Raw genomic sequence first — 24,978 nt, forward strand, 5'->3', positions numbered from 1 at the left:
TAGACAACACCTTCCTCATGAGGTCGAAGGCCCCCGGGTCCCGAGTCGAGGTATCTCCCGGTTCTGAAGAAATGGGAAGAATCCCCGAAACAGGCACCGAAGGCATCGACCCCAAGGATGGAGCCGAATCGATCCGAGCCAAGGCCCCGAGAGGGAGAGTCGGAACCGAAACATCAGTCCGACTCTCGGTCCCGGAACCAAGCATGGATCTTCGGCTCTGAGACTCCGGTACCGGATCCGACGGAGTCGAGGTGAACGGAGCCGACCGAGAAAAGGACGGTTCTGGCACCGAGGGCTTCACAATCAGCAGATCAGCTTCTTCCAGCTCCAAAGACTGGACAGGTCTCGGAGGAGGAACAGATGGAGATAATGGGAGGCCTTCAAGTCTCGACACCAATTGAGAGGAGACCGAGATGAGTTTGGATAAGGCCGTATTCTCCATCAACTTCTGCACCACGCGGTCTACATCGGTGTCGGAGAGGGGCCTGGAAGAACGGGTCGAAGGAATCGAAGACGGAGCCGACCTCAACAGTGTCGGGGGAGGGAGCTCCGTCACCGGTTCCAAGACTCGAGGCTCGGAAACTGACAACAGTTGAACACTCGGTCCCGAAGCCTGTGGAACCGGTGATCGAACCTTAACTGAAGAGCTTGGAGCCGATGACTTGGGCTCCGACGTCTTCGATTCCTTCGAGGATTTGGATGCCTGGTCTGAAGCATCCAGAGCCTCTTGAAAAGTAGGTTTTAACAAACCCCTATCCATGAGTTTCCTGCGCCTATCTGTCATGACCCTCCCACTGAAAGAATGACAAATTGAACAGTCTTCTTGCAGATGGAGAGGGCCAAGACAGTAGACGCAGGAACTATGATTGTCAGTAACTGCTATCTTTTGCCCACATTGGCAACGTTTAAATCCCGATTTAGCTTTCTCAGACATTTTTGTAAAGCTAACAATAGGGATAGTAACAAGAAAAGGTCAAGTCCAGTTATGAAGTCAAATCCGATAAAAATTGTCAAATCCAGCAAGAAAAGTCTAATCCGGTAGTCAAGTCCTGTAAAGGGTGGGATAGGCCCCGAGGGAAACTCTAAACAAGTTAAAAACTTTAACTGGTACCGAGAATATCCTCAAGACAGTATCACACAGACACACAGTCAACAAACAAGATATAGAAATATATAATTTTCAAGAATACAAGAAAAAAATCCTTAAATCTTAGCTTTAGGTGCTCGAGCTCGATCAAGTGATGCGAACGCTGCAGCGGCAAACTAGATCTGAGGTAAAGGCAGAGGGGGATTGTGGGAGTTAGGTTAGTCTCGAGCTTCTTCTCGATGCAGAGCTTGCAAGCGGCCGACACGGAGCCGAGGATCGGCTCCGAACCCAGGTGTAAGAACAAACGGCGAGATCGAACACTCTCACATTATTTATTCAAAAAAAAGTGTGCCGCATACAGCCTCTCTGGTGGTATACAGGGATAAAGCCCCAACTACAGAGGAGGAGTCTGCTTCACAAAACAAGCAGGGGAAGCATAGCTCAACCCTTCCATCTTCGAAACCAGGAGCACTACCTTTCATAATGTGGAACAAATGGTCAAAATGTGGAAAACTTAAAACAACTTACTAAGAACAGGCAGTTCATCTGATAGTTTAAATGTGTTCATCAAAATAACAACTTTTTATACAATTCAGCATTACTTGTCATGGTAATGTGTGACAAATCCTTTTAATGTGGACTGGCAAGGAATGTAATACATAATATGGTAAACTTCAGGGATATGACAGAAAGGGCAACATACTGCAAGCAGTGGGCGGGATATCCAAGCCACTGATGGCAGCCCTTGCCTACCTGTGTGAAAGACCAAGCACATGCAGGTAAGTGGGACATAGGCAGCCCATATAGGACATACACAAACAAACATCTTCAGTTGTTGGGATGTCAGCAAGGCTGCAGACTGCCTGATGTCTGCAGGGATGATAGTCTTTCCATATGTCTCTCACTCCAGAGGATCTGGGCATCTCTCTCACCCATGGGGAACCAAGGGGTTCAAATCCAGCTGGGAAAAGCTCAACAGCAAGTGAAACAGAAAAGGAAGAATGATGCAAGAAAAAAAGAAAAGAAAAAAAGTGTGCTGCAACAATATCCTCCACCCTTCTGTTTTCCTGCAATCTAGTTCTAACCATCTCAGTCTCTCCTACACAAAGCAAGCACACAGCATAAATATTTCCAGGATGAAAAACACAGACACACAAAAATGACAGTTCAATGCAGTAAATTTTTTACTGCCAATATTGAAAAAATGAACACAAAGCTGCAGAACAAAAATGAAAACTAAAAGAAAAATATACCATAGGAGACTCCAATATATATATAAATTGAGTAGTTTCATTGCATATTACTGTAAATACTTCCCAGTAATAACAAAGTGCATCTTATCTCATTAAACATTCACAGTACAGTCACATGATTAATCAAATCCAACTCTGTGAAAGCACAGCAGAATGAAACATGTATAAATACATCCAAATATTAAAACAATAAAAAGTATACATACAGACAATCACAAAGAATGTATATGTTAACAGTCATGCAAACATACTTTTTTTTTTAATATATACATAATGCTTCTATTTCAACTTTAGACACTTCTTTTACTAGGACTAAACAATCATTTTTATTATAAGCTTCACTTGTACTTCAGACTGCCATACTGGCTTAGCATAACATTAGCTGTAGTCCAAACGTCTTGTAAAGCAGAAAAATGGGAGTGTAAAGTATGCCAAAAGAAGCATAAAGAAGCTTTGTCATGTACAGAGACATGCGTGGGCTGAAATTATGAAGACAGGATGCAAGCCCTGGTTAAATAGCAATACAGTCTACTTATGGATGTGCATCAAATATATTTCTGCCGCAAGTTTATTAATCAACTTGTACTGTAAAGCTGTGGTTTAAATGCGCCATTTCACTGGTTAATGGAAGCCTCCGACTTTACTTCAAGCAAAATACAGAAAGAAGTGTGTGTGTGTGTGTGTATAGGGGGGTTGCTTTCTTGACGACCACAGGATACTTAATTTTTAAGGCATACAATTTAAGGAGATATGCTATGAAACGAAAAAAGATGACAATACAATATGGCAGTTTGGTTGGATCCTAGCTGTATTACTTAAAAGGACTGTGGAAAGTGAAATTAACCAAAGGGTACACTACCAACAGCTGCAACAAGTTTTTGAAGGTTTCTCTTTCATCTGTCCATGTTATATATATATATATATATATATATATATATATATATATATATATATATATATATATATATATATATTTATTATACACACATAAGTATTTAATACTCTGTTCAAATATTATAAAGATGCACATACTTTACATTCTTCTCACAAGTATCAGTTGTATGCAATGCATTACTATTGTTTATTTTGTATAATTATGCCTGAATTTTCTTCCAATGAAATGTGTCACAGCAGAAATATTTCTTTTACTCTAGTGTTCGCAATATGTTGTACTAATACTCCTACTAAAATATTTCTGATTTGCCTGCATATAGTCTATATATGCAAAACTAATATTCTTTTTTTCAATTCCACTAAAGTTGAAATACTACCTAGGCTTCTATGTGCAACATTCTGGGAGGGGGTGGAATAGAAATGGTAGATTTCGGTCTTGAACACTCACATTTAAAGTAGTGTGGATATCCTGTTCCTGTTGTCCCTCTTTGGAGGAGTATGGTTCCGATTCCCGAGATGGTGCTGGACATACTTCAAAGTCACTGCGTCCTATATCCTGCAAGTACTGGTACAGTGGGGAATTCTAAAAGGGGAAAAATCAAAAAGCTGTCTTACTCAAACTTGCCTCTGACATACTTGCATTTTAAATACATGTTCTGCTGGGCTGATATTTATACCATAGTCAAACAAGAAGTTACACTTCAGCAAGCTAGATGCAAAGTAAAAGGTGTGTGTGTGTGTGTGTGTGTGTGTGTGTGTGTGTGTGTGTGTGTGTGTGTGTGTGTGTGTGTGTGTATGTATATATATATATATATATATATATATATATATATATATATAAATAAATAAATATAAATATATATATATATATATATATATATATATATATACACAGATAGATCTACTTCACATGTTCGACACTTCAAAATGCCGAATTTCATATGGCAGAGACCATATGATCGACATTTGAAATATCAAACATATGAAATATAAAAGTAAAAAACAAACCCTTACCTAAACACTGCTAGCAGGGGGGCAAGACACCCCTGCACCCCCACTTAGGGGGCTCTGCCCACCACACACCCTGTAACTTAAACATACCAACTCCTGAGATCGCAATACAGTGCAAGAATGGAAATCTTTCCATTCCACACTGTACGGAGATGCCGGTTCCGCATTGTCGGCATTTCAAATGTCGATCATATGGTCTCAGTCATATGAAATTCGGCATTTTGAAGTGTCGGCAATGTGAAGGGGACCCATATATCTATCTATATATATATTTTTCTAGTTTTTTTTCCCTAAAGAAACAGACTGTTAAGTTATCTGAAATGCTGTCTGGAATACTTCTTAAAAGCAACAGCATTTAATGTTTCCTTCCTTGTCTGCTTATGCTGCAGGGCATTTCTATTGCAGACACAAATATATGCCGTCTTAATGCTTTACATCACTGCTGAAAGGTAATTTAGCAGGAAATGAAATTACACAGCTCTCCATTAAACTCTCTCCAAAATAAATAAATCTGAAAAAATGGATAAAGGTAACGGGAATATACTAGCTTTTGGCTAGAATTTGCATACTACTATGTATATTAAAATAATGTGCCATATTCTGCTGTGTCATCCTAGTGGTAGCTCAGATGAATGTAAAAGATCTCATGGTACTTACTGAAGAGAGTATGGGGTACATGTTTAAAGTGCTTACATTGTATATACATATTTTCTATAGTTACATATTCATAATATTTATCTGTATTCCACAGAATATCAAACTTACATTAGACTGGTATATAGTAGTCTCTTCTCCCCATTCTACCATAAAAAATGCATCAGCTATGGACCTATGTAAATAGTTATTTGTTGTATAACTGGTTTATTTACAGTTTTAAAAGCAAATTAAAAAAATAGAGCTTGGCAGAAATATTAGACAAAACATCAGCTCTTGCTTTCCAAATTTCCGAATTTATACATGTTCAGACATTTGCTGCTCAGTCTCTCATGCAACTTTAACAATTTAATTACATGTTAAAGGAAATGAAATATAATGTCCACAAAAAAAATCTTGCGTACACGGTTTTGTATCTTATTTCCTCTTTTTGAATTTTCTCCTCAGGTAGGTACTGCTACTGTTCTAGAAATACTTTTAAAATAATTTTCTAAAGATGTAATCTCTAAAACAGTAATGTAATTTTTGGAAAACTAAATTCCTCCCACATCTTCTAAGCATTTACTTTTCTCCAGCTTTCTATTTAAGTCTATCAAACATTATTTCAACCACAGCTTATTTGTCATTACTACTGCTAAATCATAAGTGAGCTGGCACCTTGGCATTCGTCAAAATCTACTGCCAATCATTAGCGGACCGGAGTTCCGCTGTGGCGAGCCATAACCGGGAAAAGCCAAAAGACAGCAACAACTGCTAAATCATAAGTGGTACTTTAACTTTTGTCTAAATATTAACCCTATTTTCTACTACTGTCTTCCATAAAAACAATTTTACTCACTTGCAACTGAATTCAAAGCAAGAGCGAACAGAACACTACTAATTGGGTCTTCATGACTGGACAGCAATTCATTAGAATTGTAACTTTATTCTTTCCATAAGATGATCACATTATATTCAAAATCTTACCTTGGATTCCATACTAGTTAATAGTCAATAAACCTGCACACGTTCAATATAAAGTCTTATGTACATCTCCCACCATCACTTTATATCGGTTTCTTTTTAATGTCATTCACCATCTCATTAACTAAAATTAATTGTTTCTGGATTTTTCTTTTCACACCTTGAACCTAAACCTCCTTGCAATCTTTTCTAACTTAAACTGTAATATTCTCATCATAATCTTATAATCTGTGGTGTTTAAGGTGATGGGTCTCCACTTTTGAAGGTTGCTTTCATCCACATTTTTCTACATAAATTTAGTAACCTCCCCTCTATTTACGAACTCTCCTCACACACTTCCTCTAGTAAATCTTTCCTTTTTCCATTCATCTATCTTCAAAGGTATCTTACTTTGCCACATTTCCAGTTTCTTGTAAAATGTATAACTTATCCCATCAAATTCATTCACGTAAAGTAACCTCTTTTTCTAGGTTTCTCACTATACCTTCTGAAAACTTACTACAATTCCATTTTATTTGATCTCACTCTATTTTTTCATATATTTACATAATCCACAATAATATGTACAAACTCTGCTTTTATCATCTTTATCAATGCTCTCAATGAACCTTCTTTAATATTTGCCATCTTTGTAAATATAGAAAAACCTTTTTACCTTTCAATTATTAAGAAGAAATAGAGATTTCCTTGAAAAGATACCTTTTGCTATGCTTCTCCAATTCTTCCCCACATATTAAGTTTTTCTTATATATGATTTAAGTCCGAATACACCTCCTTATATTTTTGTTAGGTTCATAGGTAGGTACTAGGCTATCTGCCCGAAGGCATTTTATAAGCCTAGCCAGAATGTGTTGGCTTTCGCTGCCCCCTTAGATTAGTTCCCTGTGCCTCTGTCCAGCACAGCCACTGAAGTGATCCCCGGGGTATACTTTCTGTTTCCCATCCACTCGTCAAGGTTTCTTTTGAAGAGCGTTAGTGAGGAGCTCTGCCTAATGTAGATTGGAATCTTGTTCCAAAGCATGGGAAGTCTCTGGGACAGGATAAAGCTCATCCACTACTCTGCTCAAAAATTATAAAAATATTTTGTGGTCAAGTGACCTATTCATAAAATCTTCATTTCTTGTAACAATATTTCCCTTTTAATATGCTCCCATTAGTTTTAATACAGCGTTAATGAAGCCAAAGGTATCTTTACAAATTTCTAACTAAAATGCAATATGATATAAAACCTGCTAGTTAACTACCTCCATCTCTTATTCTGTCTGACCTCAAAAAATAATCCACCTGACCAGTAGTTTTAAATGTAAGCTGTCTGCCTTTAAACAATTTCAAGCTCCCCAATTTATTTTTTTTCGTACCTGACAAATTAAGTAACAAGTAAAATCACCTATATCTGCAATACTCATTTATCATCAGAAAAGGTTATGGATCTTCAAATGACTGTTCTGTCTCCTTCACTGCAGTAAATGGCTATATCTTTAATAGTTTAAAAACTTCTCCGCCCCCACCTCATCTCCACCACTGTGGCTCTTCCTGCTCATCCTATGCCTTAATCTTCAATTTTTTTTCATTAAATAAAAACAACAACCCTGAGCAGGAATCCTTTCCTAAATTCCATAAGCCTATTTCCCTACAACTTTTCTGCCCGAATTCTATTTTTCTCTTATCAATAAATCTCCAATGTTGTAACCCAATAATGTCAGCATCTAGCTTACCACACCATTATAATACTAATTTTCTGAGCATCATTTAAACTACTACTCATATTCATTAAAATCAGTTAAACAGTTATGTTTTTCTTTTCACTTTTTAAACTTAGGTCAGAAAGTTTTTCTCTTTTTCTCTTTCTTACTTTAACTCTTTCACCAATCAATTTTTTATTGTAATTTTTCTTTTTCACTTTCTGTTATCATCAGATCGGAACATTCAGTCTTAATTTCTACTTCTTGCAACACCACCTAATCATTGTGTTTTATATTGTGTACTTGTTTATCCTGAATACTGTTTGGTTGCAATTCCACCTCCATCTGTATCCTTTGTTCATTTTTTCACCTTTATTCTCCTCATCAGAAACTTGTTTCCTCACGTGCACAATTCTTCCATCACATCTTTACCTCATCCTCAGCTTTTTTCAGTCAAACCAAAAGTGGCTAGATTTTTTATACTCCCTGTACTCTGTCTTATATCCACAGACCAAGTTTATTTTCTCTGCAATACCCACATTTAATTAATAACATAAAAATCAGATGCAATCTCTGCAACATGTTTTAGTTTTTCCAAAATATCCTAATGTCCCCCTTGCTCTTGCCACATAACCAATGCTGCCCCCATTTTCAAAATCACTTAAATTTCCCCACCTCCATTTCTCTCTAGTTTCATCCCTTTTTACAGATTCAAACATCCTTTTTAAATAATGCAATAGTTCACTTGCTTCAAATTTATCAGTTCTAAATTGCACAACTTGAGGGAAAAATGGACTTCCATTGTAACAAGATTCATTCCATTAACACTAACTTCAAAAGTTATATTACAAAAAAGTCCCATATAAAAGTAAGCTACCATTCTGGGCACAAAAACTTAATGGCACTTTTAAATTATCCAAAAATTCATATTGTCAATAATGCAATCTGTTATATTTTATTCCTGCCTGTGGTCATGGTTTTCATTTCAGCACCTGCTTTTCTTCACGTTTATTTACATCACTCTCCACTACTGCTGCTGAATATGACTTTTGTGTTTTGTTGATGTCTAAACCCACACTGCCCTTTTATTACATCATTTTTAGATTTTTTTTTTAGCTTCTCCAAAAACATTTGCTGCCATTTCGCACAAACAGTATAGATTATTCTGTTTTTTTCTTAATGTTAATCAGTCCCATCAGTTTGTCATCCACAAGTCTGCTGGACTAAAGTTTTGAAGCTATCACCTCTTGTAGCAGTTGTTCAATACTCTCCAAATTCTCCTTTTCTGCACCAAAAGTTACTGACCACCAGTCAGTTATTCATCTGCTTTCCTTTACACTGGTACTACCTATGCAGCAACAAACACCACACCTCCATTCACAACTAGACTTTTCTTCCACATCTCCAACCTTCTCAGCTGACACTGAACTAGGAAAAGGATTGGATATGCACTCTATAATGCTCACACAGCCAGATTTTATACATCATAATACTACACACATTTTCAGATTTACACTTTCATACTGCCCCCCCCCCCCCCCCCCACACACACACACACACATCAAGGGGGCAGGGGACTTGCCCTCCACAAAAAAATTGTTTTTAAGGTTCACTCAAAAGTAGTTTTGGTAAATTTATTTTTTCAGATTTTACCATCAGGGAAATGTAGGTTGATAAGTTGACATGAAAGCTAAAACAAAGTCTATAGCCATATATTATGTACCCACACACAGACTGGTTCAGCAATTCCCATATTTATGGGAACAAAAGATGAATTACTTAGATGTATGAACCAAAACGGAGTCCATTATGACAACTAAAGATATGTGGGAAGATATTAAAACAGAATACAAAAATTGAAAAGGTGGAAGCTCTTGATTATGCACATAGATAAGATACAAGCACTAAACATGACTAAGTTCCTTTAAAAATATACCTAACCTGTACGTGAAACTGCAGTGCAGAGAAGTTTCATAAATTTCTTAAGTCTACTCTCTTTGGTTATACTTTTCTTTCTAGGTCCCCCAATACATCATTGCTATTGGAAATCAAATCCCAGTCAACACCTACAAGTAATAATCCCTGTTGAAAACAGATTTCTCCCAAATTGTCCTTAATCTCCATAATAGCAGTTTTTGGTAGAATAAAAATACATGCCAGCGTAATTCTCCTTCCTTGCCATTAGTCCCTTACTACTATAAATCTACCATCATCATCTTTTCCCCCCTCTGCTAGGGGAACTCCAGTAGTAACAGAAATCAGTATTCTTACTCCCCTTATCTTTTGTTCCAGATATTCTGCTGAATATCCATCCAGAAATAATTTGTCAAATTCACATGCTCATTTCGTTCCAAATGCATTTCCTGCAACATTGCTATTTCCATTCTGCACGACAATTCAATGCTCTCATTTTTTTTCTACACCTGTAAGACCATTTACTTTCCAATATAATATGGATAGCATAGCAATTATGACAAAAAAAGTCAGTGAACCATCCTAATATACAGGACAATCTTTTGAATGTTTATTTCCAACTTTTTGTTTTACATGTGCATACTAATATCTGGCAGCGCTATCGTTTATGCAGTTGTCTCTTCTCATCTTCATTCGAACTTATGCCTCATTTTTTCAAGACACTTTATTTTAAAAATCTCAAACTAAATACATTTTCACACCACCATATCCCCTCTTACCTTAGAGCAAACCCATACAATTATGTACATCTTCAAAAATGAAGTTTAACCCTCCAATAGGAAAAACTGTCAAACTAATAACTGCACCCACAGGCATTACTTAACCTATAGTTAATGCAGCCCATGCTTAGGTACATGTTGCAGCCCATGTTCCCACTTACATGGATTGGGGTCTTTTTTTATCATCAGTACTCCCCTCCCAGATGTTAAACAGCTTGTATGCTTTCAGAAAACATTAACTCTTAGCCCAAAGAAAAAAAAAAGTACTAGCTATCTTTAAATAAAGCTAATCTGTAATCCGGGCTGCTAGGAAGGCTGCTGCATTTTTTTTGCAAAATTCTACCACCAGCAAGATAGTCCAGGAATGAAAAATGCAGGCCAAGAAGAGCTTCCAGTAGTTTAATAACACACAGCAAAATTTACATGATTGATTGCTTTCGTATAAAAATATACTTAATCAGAATCTGTTACAAAAGCACAAACACCAAGTTTAAATACCCCTCCCTATAATCACATGACAGTTTGCATCATCAATCCACTCACTTGTAAAAAAACATGCCTTAAAGCAACATGTTACAGGTTAAGACAAAAAAATTATTATGTTATCTACTAGTTTACAAACATAAAATGAAAATAAAAAATAATCCTTGTCCAACAAAAAAGCTTTGTTTTATATACATAGTCTGTTGAAATGCACAGAACAGCACCTGGCTACACAGTGTAAGATTTAAGTTTTAAAACACAAGCTATAGACATCCCTTCATTGAGACCAGGAGGATTAGTAGCATTTAATCTAAACTGCCAACGCAGTTCCCTTTCTTACAATTTATCCTCCCATGGTCCCCCCTCTAAGATCTTGTAACACTTGTTCCAAAACAAAAAGTCGAAAACTGTGACTGGGGTATGCTATAACGTGTTTAGCAAAGGCACTTTTACTATCCAGTTTTCTAATATCAGCTTTATGTTCATAAATACACTCTGATTTTCCTGCGTCTTGCCTACATAAACTCTTTTACACATTTGACGTATAGCAGCATAAACCACCCCCACACTGTTGCAGTTACAAAAATTCCTTGATCCAACTGCCATTTGGTTTAACACCAGGTTATTACATTCCAGTATTGTCATTACAATAATTGAAAAAGCCACATTTATAGGTGCCAGCCATTTTGTTACTGCATCCATATTCACAGTGGACAGATGTGTGCTCAACATAATTTTTAATGGTCTTGCCCCTTCTAAAGACCACAGTTGGATGGCTCCCTATTTTGTCTCAGAATTCTTTAAACAAAGAAAAGATCTGCCAGTTTTTGATCAAAATACCCCTAATCTGAGGGGGCCTCACTGCAAAACTCTGTAGGCTTTTTGTGTAATAGGCCCATCCACTTGTCTCCTAAAAAATGCACCTGTGGCCAAAGTTTAGATGGGGTGTATAAGGGGTACTACATCTCCAGTCATTCTTTTCTCCAAGATGATATCCCGAATCGTGGAAAATGTGCCCTCAGCATACCCCCTTCTTCAGTAACATGTGCCACAGTGTCTCACATTCTTCCATGAAGTGGTTGTGAGAGGAAACCATTCCGGACACTGTAATATAATGGCCTTTGATAATTCCTATTTTTTGATGGAGAGGGTGGTTGCTCTCAAAATGTAATAAGTTGATGCTGTATGTGGGTTTTCTGTAAATTTTGCTAACCCATTGTTCATAGGTGGGTACCAGGCTATTTGCTTGAAGGCATTTATAAGCCTAGCCAAAATGTGTTGGCTTTCGCCGCCTCCTTAGATTAGTTCCATGTGCCTCTATCCAGCAGAGCCACTGAAGTGATCCCAGAGGTAAACTTTATTTCCCATCCACTCATCAAGGTTTCTTTTGAGGAGTGTTAGCGAGGAGCTCTGCCTAACAGATTGGGATCTTGTTCCAAAGCATGGAAAGTCTCTGGGACAGGAATTTATCCCTCCAGCATGTCCTATTTATTGTTGTGGTGAGGTTTAGATCTCTAGAGCGTGTGGCTCGAGGGGATAAGGTTTTCTTTAGGTGGAGCATGTCCATCAATTCTGGGTTGGACATGGCCTTGTATGTCAGGCAGAGATCACCTCCGAGTAGGCGGTATGCAACAGAGTACAACTGGAGTTCCTTCAGTCAAGCTGCATAGGGCATCTGTTTGAGGCCATTGATCCTCTTGGTGAGGTACTTCTGTGGTCATTGCAGCTGTTGCAGGTGTCTTGTAAGGTACACCCCAAATGGGGCGTTGTACTCCAAGATGGGTCTGAGGAGTAGAGGGGCACAAGGACTGCGTTTGATCTGGATGCGAACCCTTTTGTGATTAGGTGGGCCACGTAGAAGGATTTTCTAACCACTATAGCAATGTGATTAGCAAAGGTGAGATTACGATCTACTTGGGTCCCCAGATCCTTTATTACGTCTTCCGTATTTAGGGGACTACCACCTATGTGGTAGTTTGTGAGTACTTTGTTTTTCCAAAGGGGATGACTATACACTTTTTGGTATTTAGCTTGAGGCCATGATTTTGACACCAGGTATCCGTCTCGGTGAGACCCTTTTGGAGGAAGTCTGTCAGCCGGAGAGTCAATTATAGCCCCTAGTTTGCAGTCGTCTGCGACCTTGGTCAGCCATAGTCCCCCTGTGCTTGCCTGTACCTCTGAGAAGTATATGCCAAACAGGAGGGGTCCTGGTCCTAGTACTGAGCCCTGGGGAACACCACTTGTAACCGGTTTAGAGACGGACCTAGCTCCCACAACTCTCACCATGTGGGTTCTATCCATGAGCCACTTGGCAACCCATCTTGTGACGTAGGGGTTTATGTTCAGGCTGGTGGGCTTGTCTGTAATACCAGAATGGGGAATGATGTCGAAGGCCTTAGCAAGGTCTAGGTAGGCTGTGTGTACCACCTTTTCCTAGTCTATAGCCTTGGTAATGGTCTCAAAGAAATCCATCAGGTTTAGGAGGCATGATCTGCCCTTAAAGCCAAACTGGGTAGGGTCCAGTGTTTGGAGGTTCCCAATGTCTCTGTTAATGAGTTCCATGATGATGCGCTCCATAGCCTTGCAGACCAAGCTAGTCAGGCTTATAGGGCAATAGTTCCCGGGGTCTGTTGTAGCTCCACCTTTGTGGAGTGGAATAACCGTTGCTGTGTGCCACTCTATGGGTATGTAGCCTGTGGTGAGGCTGAGTTTGAACAGTGTGTTTACGTGAGGGGTTAGTTCATCTTTGAGCTCGTGTAGGACGCAGCCTGGAACACCGTCCGGTCCCATTGATGCTGTGTTTGGCTTTGGAAAGGGCTGTTTTAACCTGAGTGTCTGTGATTTCAGGGACTCTACATTCATCTGGTATGGTTATGTGCCCTTTTGGGGTGAGAGGGGGATGAAGTTTGCGCTGAACTTGTCTGCCAGGATATTGGTGAGATTGGTTGGTTCAGTGTATTTTGTGCCATTCTGCACCAACTCTGAGCAGATCTGAGCATTGCCACTTAGATTCTTGACATAGCTAAAGAATGCCTTGTGGTTATCTTTGGAGTCCATGGCAATTTTTCTTTCAAAGCTCACCTTGGATGATTTTATGACGGATCGTAGTTTCTTGCTGATACTGATCAGGGATGTCTTCCCTTCTTGGGATTTTACTCTTTTCGGTACTAGTTTCCTCCTTCTATCGTATAGCTTGTTTATGGCAGGAGTCCACCAGACTGGTTTCCTTTTCTTGGAAGAGTGAGTCTTGGTTTTGCTTGGGATGGCACGATCCATGCATTCTTGTAGCTGCCCGTAGAATACATTAGTAAAGGATTTTGCATCTTGGACAGTGTTATCCTTCAGCATGGGGGCTTTGAAACTTTCCACCTCGATCTTACGTAACGTGAAGTTAGCTTTTGAAAAGTTTTTCATGGTGGCTTTCTTGTCCGGGGGTGGGGGCGGAATATGGATATCCAAAGTGATTTGTTTATGATCAAATCTAACCAGCGAGGGGTTGACCTCTGTCGTGGAACACCAGTCGCCCATGTTGGTGATGCCCAGGTCCAATATGTTGTCACCCCTGGTGGGAGCGTTGACCAGTTGAACCAGGGCATTTGAGTTTAGAAATTCTAGGAAAAGTTGGGCAAGGGAGTTGGTACTTGAGTAGTTCTCCTAGTTAATGTTTATATTAGGGTGTTTGGTAGGACCTTTATGTTTCCCAGTGTTTCCAGAAACGCGGAATGGGGGTCCTGGGACATGGTGGGTGATCTGTAGCAAGCTACAATTTGAATTGCAGTTTTGCCCATTGTTAGTTGCACGTGGATGATCTCTGAAGCATCGTGCTATGCCACTAACTTGGAGGTGTGGGTATCCTTGAATATGGATACGCCCCCGCCTTTCGTATTTCGGTTTGGGTTCTGTGGCCAAAATGTATGGTATGAGTTGTAGCCTGGTAGTGCTGGGGTGCTCTCTGGAGCCTTAAACCAGGTTTCTGTTACTGCACATATATGGATTTTCTCCATATGGAGTGCCTCGAGTACGTGCATTTTGGAGGTTTAGACTTCTGGCATTGAGTAGCATTACCCTCAGTTTTTTGTTACTTGTGCTATTTATGGTGGTGGGTTTGTCTTTTAAGCCTTGCCTAAAAAAGGCACTATGGGGGTGGCAAGAGCCTTGGCAAGTATTCAAAAGCCTAAGGGTGACAGGTGCAAGCCGTCTCTAGCGAAGCAGCGTGGCTTGTCGAGCATGTCATCCCAGGCGGACAGATACTGGATCCCCTTTGAATGACACCAGAAACTTACCCAATTGTTGAAATTGAGAATTTTTTCTTTATACCGTGGTATCATTCTTGATGAGGGCAGGATGCTACTCAGGGTCAGAGTCATACCGGCCTGGGCTACGTGATAAGAGATCTCTTCCATGTCTCTCTTCATGTAGTCCAGGGAGGTATGGCTCAGGTCATTCACACCAACATGGACAATGACATTGTCATATTTGTACTTGTTCTGGAGTGACCGGAGCACTTGGGTGCCAGGATCCGCCACATAACACAACATGCAGCTAACAGTAACCTTCTCCTTATTCAGCCTAGTGAGTGGGACATCAGTGTGCCTGACTATAAAGTCACCTATTACTAGTATGTTAGGTATGTTATTTTGCCTTAAGGGCTGTGATTGCATGGCACACTAATTTTGTGAAGTATGTGTTATATGGTTTGTGTTGGGGGGTGGAGGTTGCTTGGATGTTTACTTTGGAGGTCTTGGTTGCTTTTGCAGATTTTTATTTAGAGCCTTCCGAGTATGTTTCTGTGCATTTGTGTGTGTTTTTTGCTGGTGCTGGTTTAATGGGTCTATGTAAGACTGGTGGTGTGATGCAAGTATTTCCCTTTTCCTCCTGACTGTCTGATCCAGTCTTGGGTCGAGAGAGCTTAGCCTTTAATTTGGCTATATAACTGCATCACTCGCATGTATTAGTGTTTGGTGGTAGGAGGAGTGGGTTGTCTGTGTACATGAGGCAGTTGTAACATTGCCTCAAAATGCCCAGATTCAACAGTTGGACTGGAGAGTACACCTGAAACTGCCCTTTGGACATGCCTGGAAAGGTACAGTGAACTGTTTTACTGGATGACTGGTAATGTCTAATAGAGAGCCTTGTCCTTCTGTACAGTACAGGAGGGTCTAGTACTAGGGTTTATAAATGCTTGCTATAAGTTTTGAGCAAGTGCTGGGCTGAGAAATGAATGGCTTGAGTGCTTAAGTTGAAAGTTTGTCTAGTTCCAAGGGAAAAATTGAAGAGGAGACGTTGTGCAGCCAGGAATAGTTTTACCCTAGCAAACCAGCACTGCCCAGTGAGCAAAATCGGGCGAATATGGTATTTATAGCAGGGAAATGAAAGAGCTAGAAATTAGCCCAAAATGGCATATAAACTACTAATTTCTGGGCTGGAACCACTCCTCCAGGGACAGATAGGCTACTCAAAGCTCCCCTCTCTCACAGGTGAACAGAGAAACTTCATTCTATCCAAGTAAGGTATGGGCAAACACAGAGATTTGTAACACAGCCCTGAATTCAGCATTAACCTGAAAACTGGACTATACTAGCTTAGAAAGGCAGGAAACAAATATATATATATATATATATATATATGTATACACACATACACTCAAAAAACAGTTTATAAGCACAGAAAAGGATACTTACTGTTATATCTCGCAGATCAGAGTTGTAGTCCATGCCCCCAGTAATAAAGTAGGAAGAAACATAAATACAGTAAAAGCAGATGAATAAAGTGCAAATTATATATATATATATATATATATATATATATATATATATATATATATATATATATATATATACACACACACACACACACACACACACACACACACACACACACACATATAAATAAAACAATAGAAAACGAACAAACTGATTTAAACAAGTTACCCAACTAATCAGTAAAAAGCTCAAAACTGAGCCCTGTTCCAGCAGTCTTCAGACAAGTTCTAACTGTACACCCCTGCTTACTAGGGTGCAGGGGAACCTTCTCCAAATAATGATGGCCTGGATCAGTGCTCAAGTTATATAAACAAAGTTAGATTCAGCAGGCCTAAATCTGGTCTATGCTACAGCAACAAGGCGCACCAATTTCAGAAAGAAACAGTTCAAATAAGCAGTCACAATAAGCCTGTAACCAGAAATTCCCAGCTCAGAAGAGCAGAATCCAGCCTCTCCTCCCACAAGAGTGCAGACCACAAACCTTCTTAATGTAGAATACCTGGCTGAAGCCTAAGTGCTTAAGCCAGAACTAATGCACTTTTAGAATAGCAGACACTGGGCCTTCAATCAGCAATTCCCAGCTTAGAAGGATGTAAGCTACCTGTCCTGCCACAACAGTGCAGACCACAAACTTTCTTAATATAAAACAGCCTGTATGAAGCCCAAGTGATTAAACCAAAAGACTTAGCATAACAGTTACAATTTAATCAGGCTACGACCAAGCAGTAATAAATTCAGCAGAATAAATAAAATCGAGTACTTTTAAGAAAAGCAAAATAAAATAGGAGGAAACAAATACAGTAAAAGCAAATGAATAAAGTGCAAAAATTATTATTTTTTTTGTAAGTGCAAGAAGAGAGGAAGGAAGAACCTAAATGGGCTGACCTTCTCAAATCTTCTCTCCGTATTAACTAGACTCAGAATATGATCTAACTGTACTTGGTTAAGTGAGCAAATGAGATGGACCCAGGAGGAGTATTCTAATCCAGACATACAGGAGATGCGGGCAATTCCAGAGCCACCAACACAGGAACAGGGAGGGAGGTTGTGGAACTAACTGCAGAGACACACACAGCACACTGTTCAGAAACACACAATTAGGAAACAGAAAAAAAAATGAAAATACAGTACTTTAAAACTGCAAGTTTTTACTTAACAAAAGACTAAAATTCACTATTGCAAGTTTCACTTAGCTTCAGCTTGTAATGCAGATGTTTGTAGCCAAGCAAGTCTCTCAGGAGTTGAGCATAAAACATTCTGATGATCTTTAAAAAATAGTAACATCCAAATAATTGGTACTTTCCAATTGAATGGTGTGAGTAAACCTCAAAAAAGATGTAGAGGAATTAATAAATTCCATAAAATCCTAGATCTCCTCTGGGGGTCTATCCCAGATGATAAAAATATTGTCCAAAAAACAGAGATAACTTCCAAGGTTTAACCTCAGTGTCTGAAAGGAACCTGTCATTCCCAATGCAGCAATACTATGTTGGCAAATATGGAGGCACAATACACCCCCATGGCTACCCTTTTTTTCTGCCTATAATATTGCCCCCTCCAGAAAAAACAAATTTATATTTCAGAACCAATTCCACGCATAAAACTTAAATATTAACAGTGTCATTGTTCTCAGTGCATTCACACAGAAAATCATGGAACCATTCCAGACCTTGTCCCTGTGGTAAAATGTTAAACAACTCAATCAAATCCAATGCTAAAGAAACACAGTCCCTTGAAAATTCCAAGTTCATTTTACACAAAAAAAATCCCAGGAGTCCTTCCAAATGTGTTTAAAAGGTTCCAAACACTAACAAAGAATCCACGTAGACCCCAAGGGGGTGGATTTTGGATTTAATGGCATTTACAATCGGTCTCATTGGTGGGTCAACAATGTTCTTGTGACTCTTGGGGATCCCGAATATACATGGGACAACAGGATGCAATACCTGAAGAAACCTGTGTACTTCTGGGTGTGATCTCCCCTTCTTCCACCAAGTCTTGCAGAAAAAAATAAATTCTGCAGTATGCCAATTTGATGCAACTCAAGGACGTCTTCTCATACAAATCACAAACAATGACATAGCTCATCATTTTGTATAAATAGTCTTCTCTGTTCAGGACCACTACCCCTCCCCCTTTGTCAGGTTTCATGACCCTTAAATGCTTATTCCTAGCTAGTTGAAAAAGCAATGTATACTCATGGTTATTCAAGTTATTTATGTTATTATGGTTAAATTTACAAAGGGCTCTGAAATACAACTCTACCATTTTTTCAAACAACATTAATGGCAATGGGGGGTTAACGTGCTGCTATGGTTTAAAATGTTGCTAGTAAAATCTGTTTGACTTCCCAATACTAGCCCCAGATTAATTTTCCTGGGGTACAACTTCAATTCAATTAACAGTGCATCCATTTTAAATTGAGCAGAAGGAACAAACTCCTCACCCTTGCTGAGTACATCTGCATGTTTAACAGTACATTCAAAGTCACTGTAATTTAAATAATTTAAAGTCACCTGAATGATTAAATAACAAAAGTCCTTCTGTGTCATTTTCCACTTGAAAGTCAGACTCGTCGTCGTGGATATAATTGAGCTGTTTAACATTATACCACACGAACAAGGTCTGGAATGATTTCATGATTTTCTGTGTGAATGCACAGAGTTTAACAATGACACTGTTAATGTTTTAGTTTTATGCATGGAATTGGTTCTGAAATACAACTGTTTTTCTGGAGGGGCAATACTATAGGCAGAAAAAAGGGGTAGCCATGGGGGCGTCTTGTGCCCCCATATTTGCCAACATAGTATTGCTGCAATGGGAACAACAGATTATTTTCAGACACTATGAGGTTAAATCTTGGAAGTTATATCTCTGTTGTGCTTTCTCCCTACGTTTTGTTTTTGGAGGTATTGGTTCCTGGTTTTCTTAGTTTTTGGACAATATTTTCATCGTCTGGGATAGACCACCCAGAGGAGATCTGCGATTTTATGGAATTTATTAATTCATCTACATCTTTTTTGAGGTTTACTCACACCATTCAGTAGGAAAGTACCAATTATGTGGATGTTACTATTTTTAAGGATTATCAGAATGAACAATGGGCTAGCAAACTTTACAGAAAACCCACATACAGCAACAACTTATTACATTTTGAGAGCAACCACCCTCTCCATAAAAAAACAGGAATTATCAAAGGCCAATACATTAAAGTGGCCAGAATAGTTTCCTCTCTCAACCACTTTGTGAAAGAATGTGCGACACTGTGGCACATGTTACTCAAGAGGGGGTATGCCGAGGGCACACTTGCCATGATATCGGGATATCATGGAGAAAAGAATGAAGGGAGATATAGTACCCCTTATACACACCCCACCTCCACTTTGGCCACGGGTGCATTTTCTAGCAGACATGTGGATGGGCCTATTATGCAAAAAGCCTTTGTTACAGAGTTTTGCAATGAGGCCCCTCAGATTAGGGGTATTTTGATCAAAAACTGGCAGATCTCGTCTTTGTTTAAAGAATTCGGAGACAAAATAAGGAACCATCCAACCGTGGTCTTTAGAAGGGGCAAGACCATTAAAAACCATCTTGAGCACACATCTGTCCACTGTGAATATGGATGCAGTAACAAAAGGGTTGGCACCTATAAATACGGCTTTTGCAATTGTAATGACATACTGGAAGGTGATAACCTGGTGTTAAACCAAATGACAATTAGATCAAGGAATTTTTGTAACTGCAACAGTATGGGGGTGGTTTATGCTGTTGTATGTCAACTGTGTAAAAGTTTTTATACAGGCAAGACAGAGGAAAATCAAAGAGCTTGTTTATGAACATAAAGCTGATATTAGAAAACTGGATAGCAAAAATGCCCTTGCTAAACACATTATAGCGTACCCCAGTCACAGTTTTCGACTTTTTGTTTTTGAACAAGTGTTACAAGACCGTAGAGGGGGACCATGGGAAGATACACTGGGTGAAAGGGAACTGCATTGGCAGTTTAGATTAAATGCTACTAAGCCTCCTGGTCTCAATGAAGAGGTGTTTATAGCTTGTGTTAACTTAAATCTTACACTGTGTAGCCAGGTGCTCTTTTTCTATGCATTTCAAAAGTATATATATATATATATATATATATATATATATATATATATACACACACACATATATATATATATATATATATATATATATATATATATATATATTATATGGGTTCATGTCAACCCAACGACATGTTAAAATACCAAAAGTCACTATAGCGAAACGAAACCATCGACAGTTGGAAACATCGACAGTACATGTATACGAAACTACAGCGCTAACATGGGTCCTGCAAGGGGGAAGTAGTATGGGTACAGTATCATATCATATCCTGTACTTCCCCCTTGCAGGACCCATGTTAGCACTGTAGTTTCGTATACATGTACTGTTGATGTTTCCAAATGTCGATGGTTTCGTTTCGCTGTAGTGACTTTCGATATTTTAACATGTCGTTGGTTTGACATGAACCCATATATATATATATATATATATATATATATATACATATATATATATATATATATATATATATATATATATATATATAAACTTTTTTGTCTGGCAAGGATTATTTTTATTTTCTTTTTATATTTGTAAACTAGTAGATAACATAATATTTTTTTTTAGTCTTAACCTGTAGCACGTAATTGCTTTAAGGCATGTTTTTTGCACTGATGACGGAAACTCATGTGATTATAGGGAGGGGTGTGAAGATTGGACAAAGACAGATCAAGGCTGCCAGCCTAGTCAAACAGAATTTGATACATAATTCTATCAACTGTATAAATAAATGTAAAATACAGGCATGTTTTCTTGAGTGTAAAGAATACTGTGAAATGTGGAACTGCAAAATATGTGACAACACTTCCCTCTACTGGCCCAGTGAAGCATGTTGTGACCCTTTCATGTTTTACAAGTCAGCTCCCGTGCGTCTGGATGAAGGTTTCATGCCCATTGTTTTAAGGCTAAAGTTTATGACCAGAATTTACATGTGGAAGGTACTTTATTGCTCTGGTTTCTGCTAGAGTGTATATGTGAAATGCCTTGTACTGTTGTAAGTTTTTGAGCAGGCGTTAGATTGCTAAATAATGCAGTTTGTGGCCTGAGAAAACTTAAGTGTCAAAATGATGTAATTTGGGATGGCCTCAGCAGAGCAGTTGGTTAGCGTTTAAAAACTACTGTTCAGTGAGAGAGACAGCATTTTGATCTTGGATATCTAACTCGGCACTCTGCCTATGCTCACATGCAAGTTTTAGCACTGTGATTTCTTGTAGGAATAGCTAAAGCTAGTAAAGATTAATTAGGCATTTTTCTTTGAAATCAGACCTGTACTACTGTATTATTTTAAGTTTCTGCGTGAACTTTGAACTCTTAGATATCTCTGTGGTATAGTAGTTTTGTCTTGTGTTTTAATTATTTATTATTAAATATTTTTAAAACCTTCTACCTGTGGCTGGTTTATGTAAAGATAAAGTATGCTTTAGAGTACATTATATATTTAGAAAGTTTATTGTAATGAGCCCTTCCAATAAGCCTTGAGACTGGTTAGTCATACTACCACTGGATTATAATATTGCACAGTAATAATTGGACACCCTTTTAAGGGCCTTTTAGTGGCGGATAATTAACTGGGTGGTGGCAGGAATTACTACAGTATGGTCTGGGTAATAGGGGCACAGCTGAAGAACCTGTGCCAGCCTTTTCCCAGGAAAGTCTGTGTGGTTGTATAACCTCTTCTCAAGTGTGTGTGTGTATGCATCAGCTACCTGGGCAGAGACATGAAGCACTGGTTGTACAGACAGGGTACTGGAGGTGTTAGCTTTTCCGGTTAGGCTGAGACCTGGACCCTACAGCTGTGCCAGTGGGCAGTCTTATTAGGGACCTGGTGAGCAAAGGAGCAACCAGCCCCAGACTGACTATGACCTCTGTGTGCACTTAAGGGAAATTGTACTTTACTGTGTGTATTCGTTATCCTTTCCTCTTCTATGAGACAACCTCCTTGGTGTTACTGGTGAGGATTGAGGCTCCTTGATTGCTGGGCCAAGGCACGGCTGTCACAAGGGGTATTTAAACTTGGTGTTTGTGCTTTTGTAACAGGTTCTGATGGAAGTACATTTTTATACGAAAGCACTCAATCTTGTCAATTTTGCTCTGTTTTATTAAACTACTTGAAGCTCTTCTTGGCCTGCAATTTTCATTCCTGGACTATCTTGCTGGTGGTGGAATTTTGCTGGATTTGGTCTCTATTATTTTGGTAAGGCTGCTATTTCTTACTCACTTTCCATAATTTCAAACTTCATGTTTTTACTGAACTGCTTGCCACTGTATTTTTAAATTTTGCATTTCTCTCAACAAAGAATACTCAGAACTATCACGATTAAATGATTGCACTTGCATATAGTTTGTCTCCATGTAATAAAATAAGAAAAAAAGCAACTAATATCTCTGCAGATGCATGAATGAATCTTTGCAAATTTCACCAAGAACAGACTGTACAACTGCCTTCAGCTGCAGACTTCTTGCCTCTCAGCGAGACAATTTGTTAATGGAAAAAAAGCCAACATCTTTGCATTTGCAAGGAATTATCACTTTTATGCCTTTCATCTTACTGTCTTATTTTTTTTCAAGCTTATAAAAACTATTTACAGCTTAAGCCTTTGGCATTAATCTAGACATCCACCCTTGCAAAAATAAGAGAAGTTATGTTAATTCTGCCCAGTTAAACCCCATCTCCCACCCTAGCAGCCCAAGATCACAGCACATTAACTTGATTTTGCTTATGCCCACCCTTTCTCCTCATTGGAAATATAGGATTTACAGTGTAACATAACTTAAAAATATTAAAGTAAACAAGTTCATAGGTAGGTACTAGGCTATTGGCCACAGGGCCTATATAAGCCTAGCCAAGAAGGTACCCTGCCTTTCACGACCCAAGAAAACAATTTTCCTGTGTCCCTGTCGAGCAGAGGCACAGAGGTGATCCCCGGGATGAATTTCCAATTTCCCATCCAATCAAGACTTTTCTTGAAGAGTGCTGAGGAGGAGCTTTGCTTGATATAGATAGGTAGTTTTGTTCTAGAGCATGGGAAGTCTCTGGGACAGGAATCTATCGCTCCAGCATGTTCTGTTTATTGTGGTGACAAGGTTTAGGTCCTTAGAGCATGTAGCTTGGAGGGATTGGGACTTTTTAAGTGGAGCATGACCAACAGCTCTGGGTTTGAGATAGCTTTGTAGGTTAGGCAGAGATCGCCTCAGAGTATGCGCTATGTGATGGAGTAAAGCTGGAGTTTGAGACTGTCTGCGTAGGGCATCTGTTTGAGGCCGGTAATCCTCTCAGAGGTATTTCTGCGGCCTTTCCAGTTGCTGTAGATGTCTTTTGAGGTACATACCAAAAGGGACATTGGACTCTATAATGGGTCTAATGAGTGACGAGTAGAGGGGAACAATGAGTGACGAGTAGAGGGGAACAATGACCACTTTTTTCCTGAATGAGAAACCTTTTGTGATGGTGTGCAACGTAGGATTTCCTGACTACTGTGGCGATGTGATTATCAAAGGAGAGACTACTGTCCACCTGTGTCCCAAGGTCTCTTACCACACTTTCGGTGTTAAAGTAGACTACCACCTATGTGGTAGCTCATGGGTACAGAGTTTTTACCAAAGGGGATGACAATGCACTTTTTGGCATTGAACTTGAGGCCATGGCTTTGACACAAGGTATCTGTCTCAGTGATGTCCTTTTGTAGGATGTCCACATCGCTAGGAGTTTTGATTATGGTGCCTAGTTTGCAGTCATCTGTGAACTTCGTTAGCCAAAGACCTTCTGTGTTAGCCTGTACTTCAGAAAAGTAGATACCAAACAGGAGAGGACCCAAGACTGAACCCTGTGGTATTCCACTTGTTAGTGAACCCTGTGGTACTCCACTTGTCACTGGTCTGAAGTCAGATTTGGAGTCTGCTACTTTAACAGTGTGTGGGCTCAGTCAGTGAGCCAGTTGGCAGCCCATCTTGTGACATAGGGATTTATACCTAGTTTAGTGAGTTTATCTATAATTCCAGAGTGGGGGATGATGTCAAAAGCCTTGGCGAGATCTAAATAGGCTGTGTGAACAACCTTACCCTCGTCTATGGCTTTGGTGACTGCTTCAAAGATGTCTATCCGGTTTAGGAGACATGATTTGCCTTTTACAAACCCGAACTGGGTGGAATCCAGACTTTGGAGATTACCAAGGTCTTTGTTCATAAGTTCCATGATGATACGTTCCATGGCCTTTCAGACCAGGCTTCTTAGGCTAATGGGGTGGTAGTTCCCGGGGTCTGTGGTGGCTCCCCCTTTGTTGAGTGGGATAACAGTCACTGTGCTCCATTCAGTGGGCACAAAGCCTCAGGTGAGGCTATGATTGAACATGGTGCTTAGGTGGGGTGCCAGTTCATTCAGTAGTTCATGTA

The 24,978-nt window shown here is 39.2% G+C and overlaps 1 protein-coding gene across 1 annotated transcript in view; it reads right to left on the bottom strand.

Moving 5' to 3' along the window:
• The window catches only part of VEZT (vezatin, adherens junctions transmembrane protein), a gene marked incomplete in the record, with an annotated part of 850,549 nt that overhangs the window by 768,345 nt on the left and 57,226 nt on the right, over positions 1-24,978 (bottom strand). Inside the window, 1 exon segment of the mRNA XM_044087638.1 lies at positions 3,683-3,817. Within this exon segment, the coding sequence (XP_043943573.1) occupies positions 3,683-3,817 (135 nt within the window).

This window comes from Protopterus annectens, chromosome 11.part0 (genome assembly GCF_019279795.1).
Source record: "Protopterus annectens isolate FY-2018-M chromosome 11.part0, PAN1.0, whole genome shotgun sequence".
NCBI classification, from domain to species: domain Eukaryota; kingdom Metazoa; phylum Chordata; order Ceratodontiformes; family Protopteridae; genus Protopterus; species Protopterus annectens.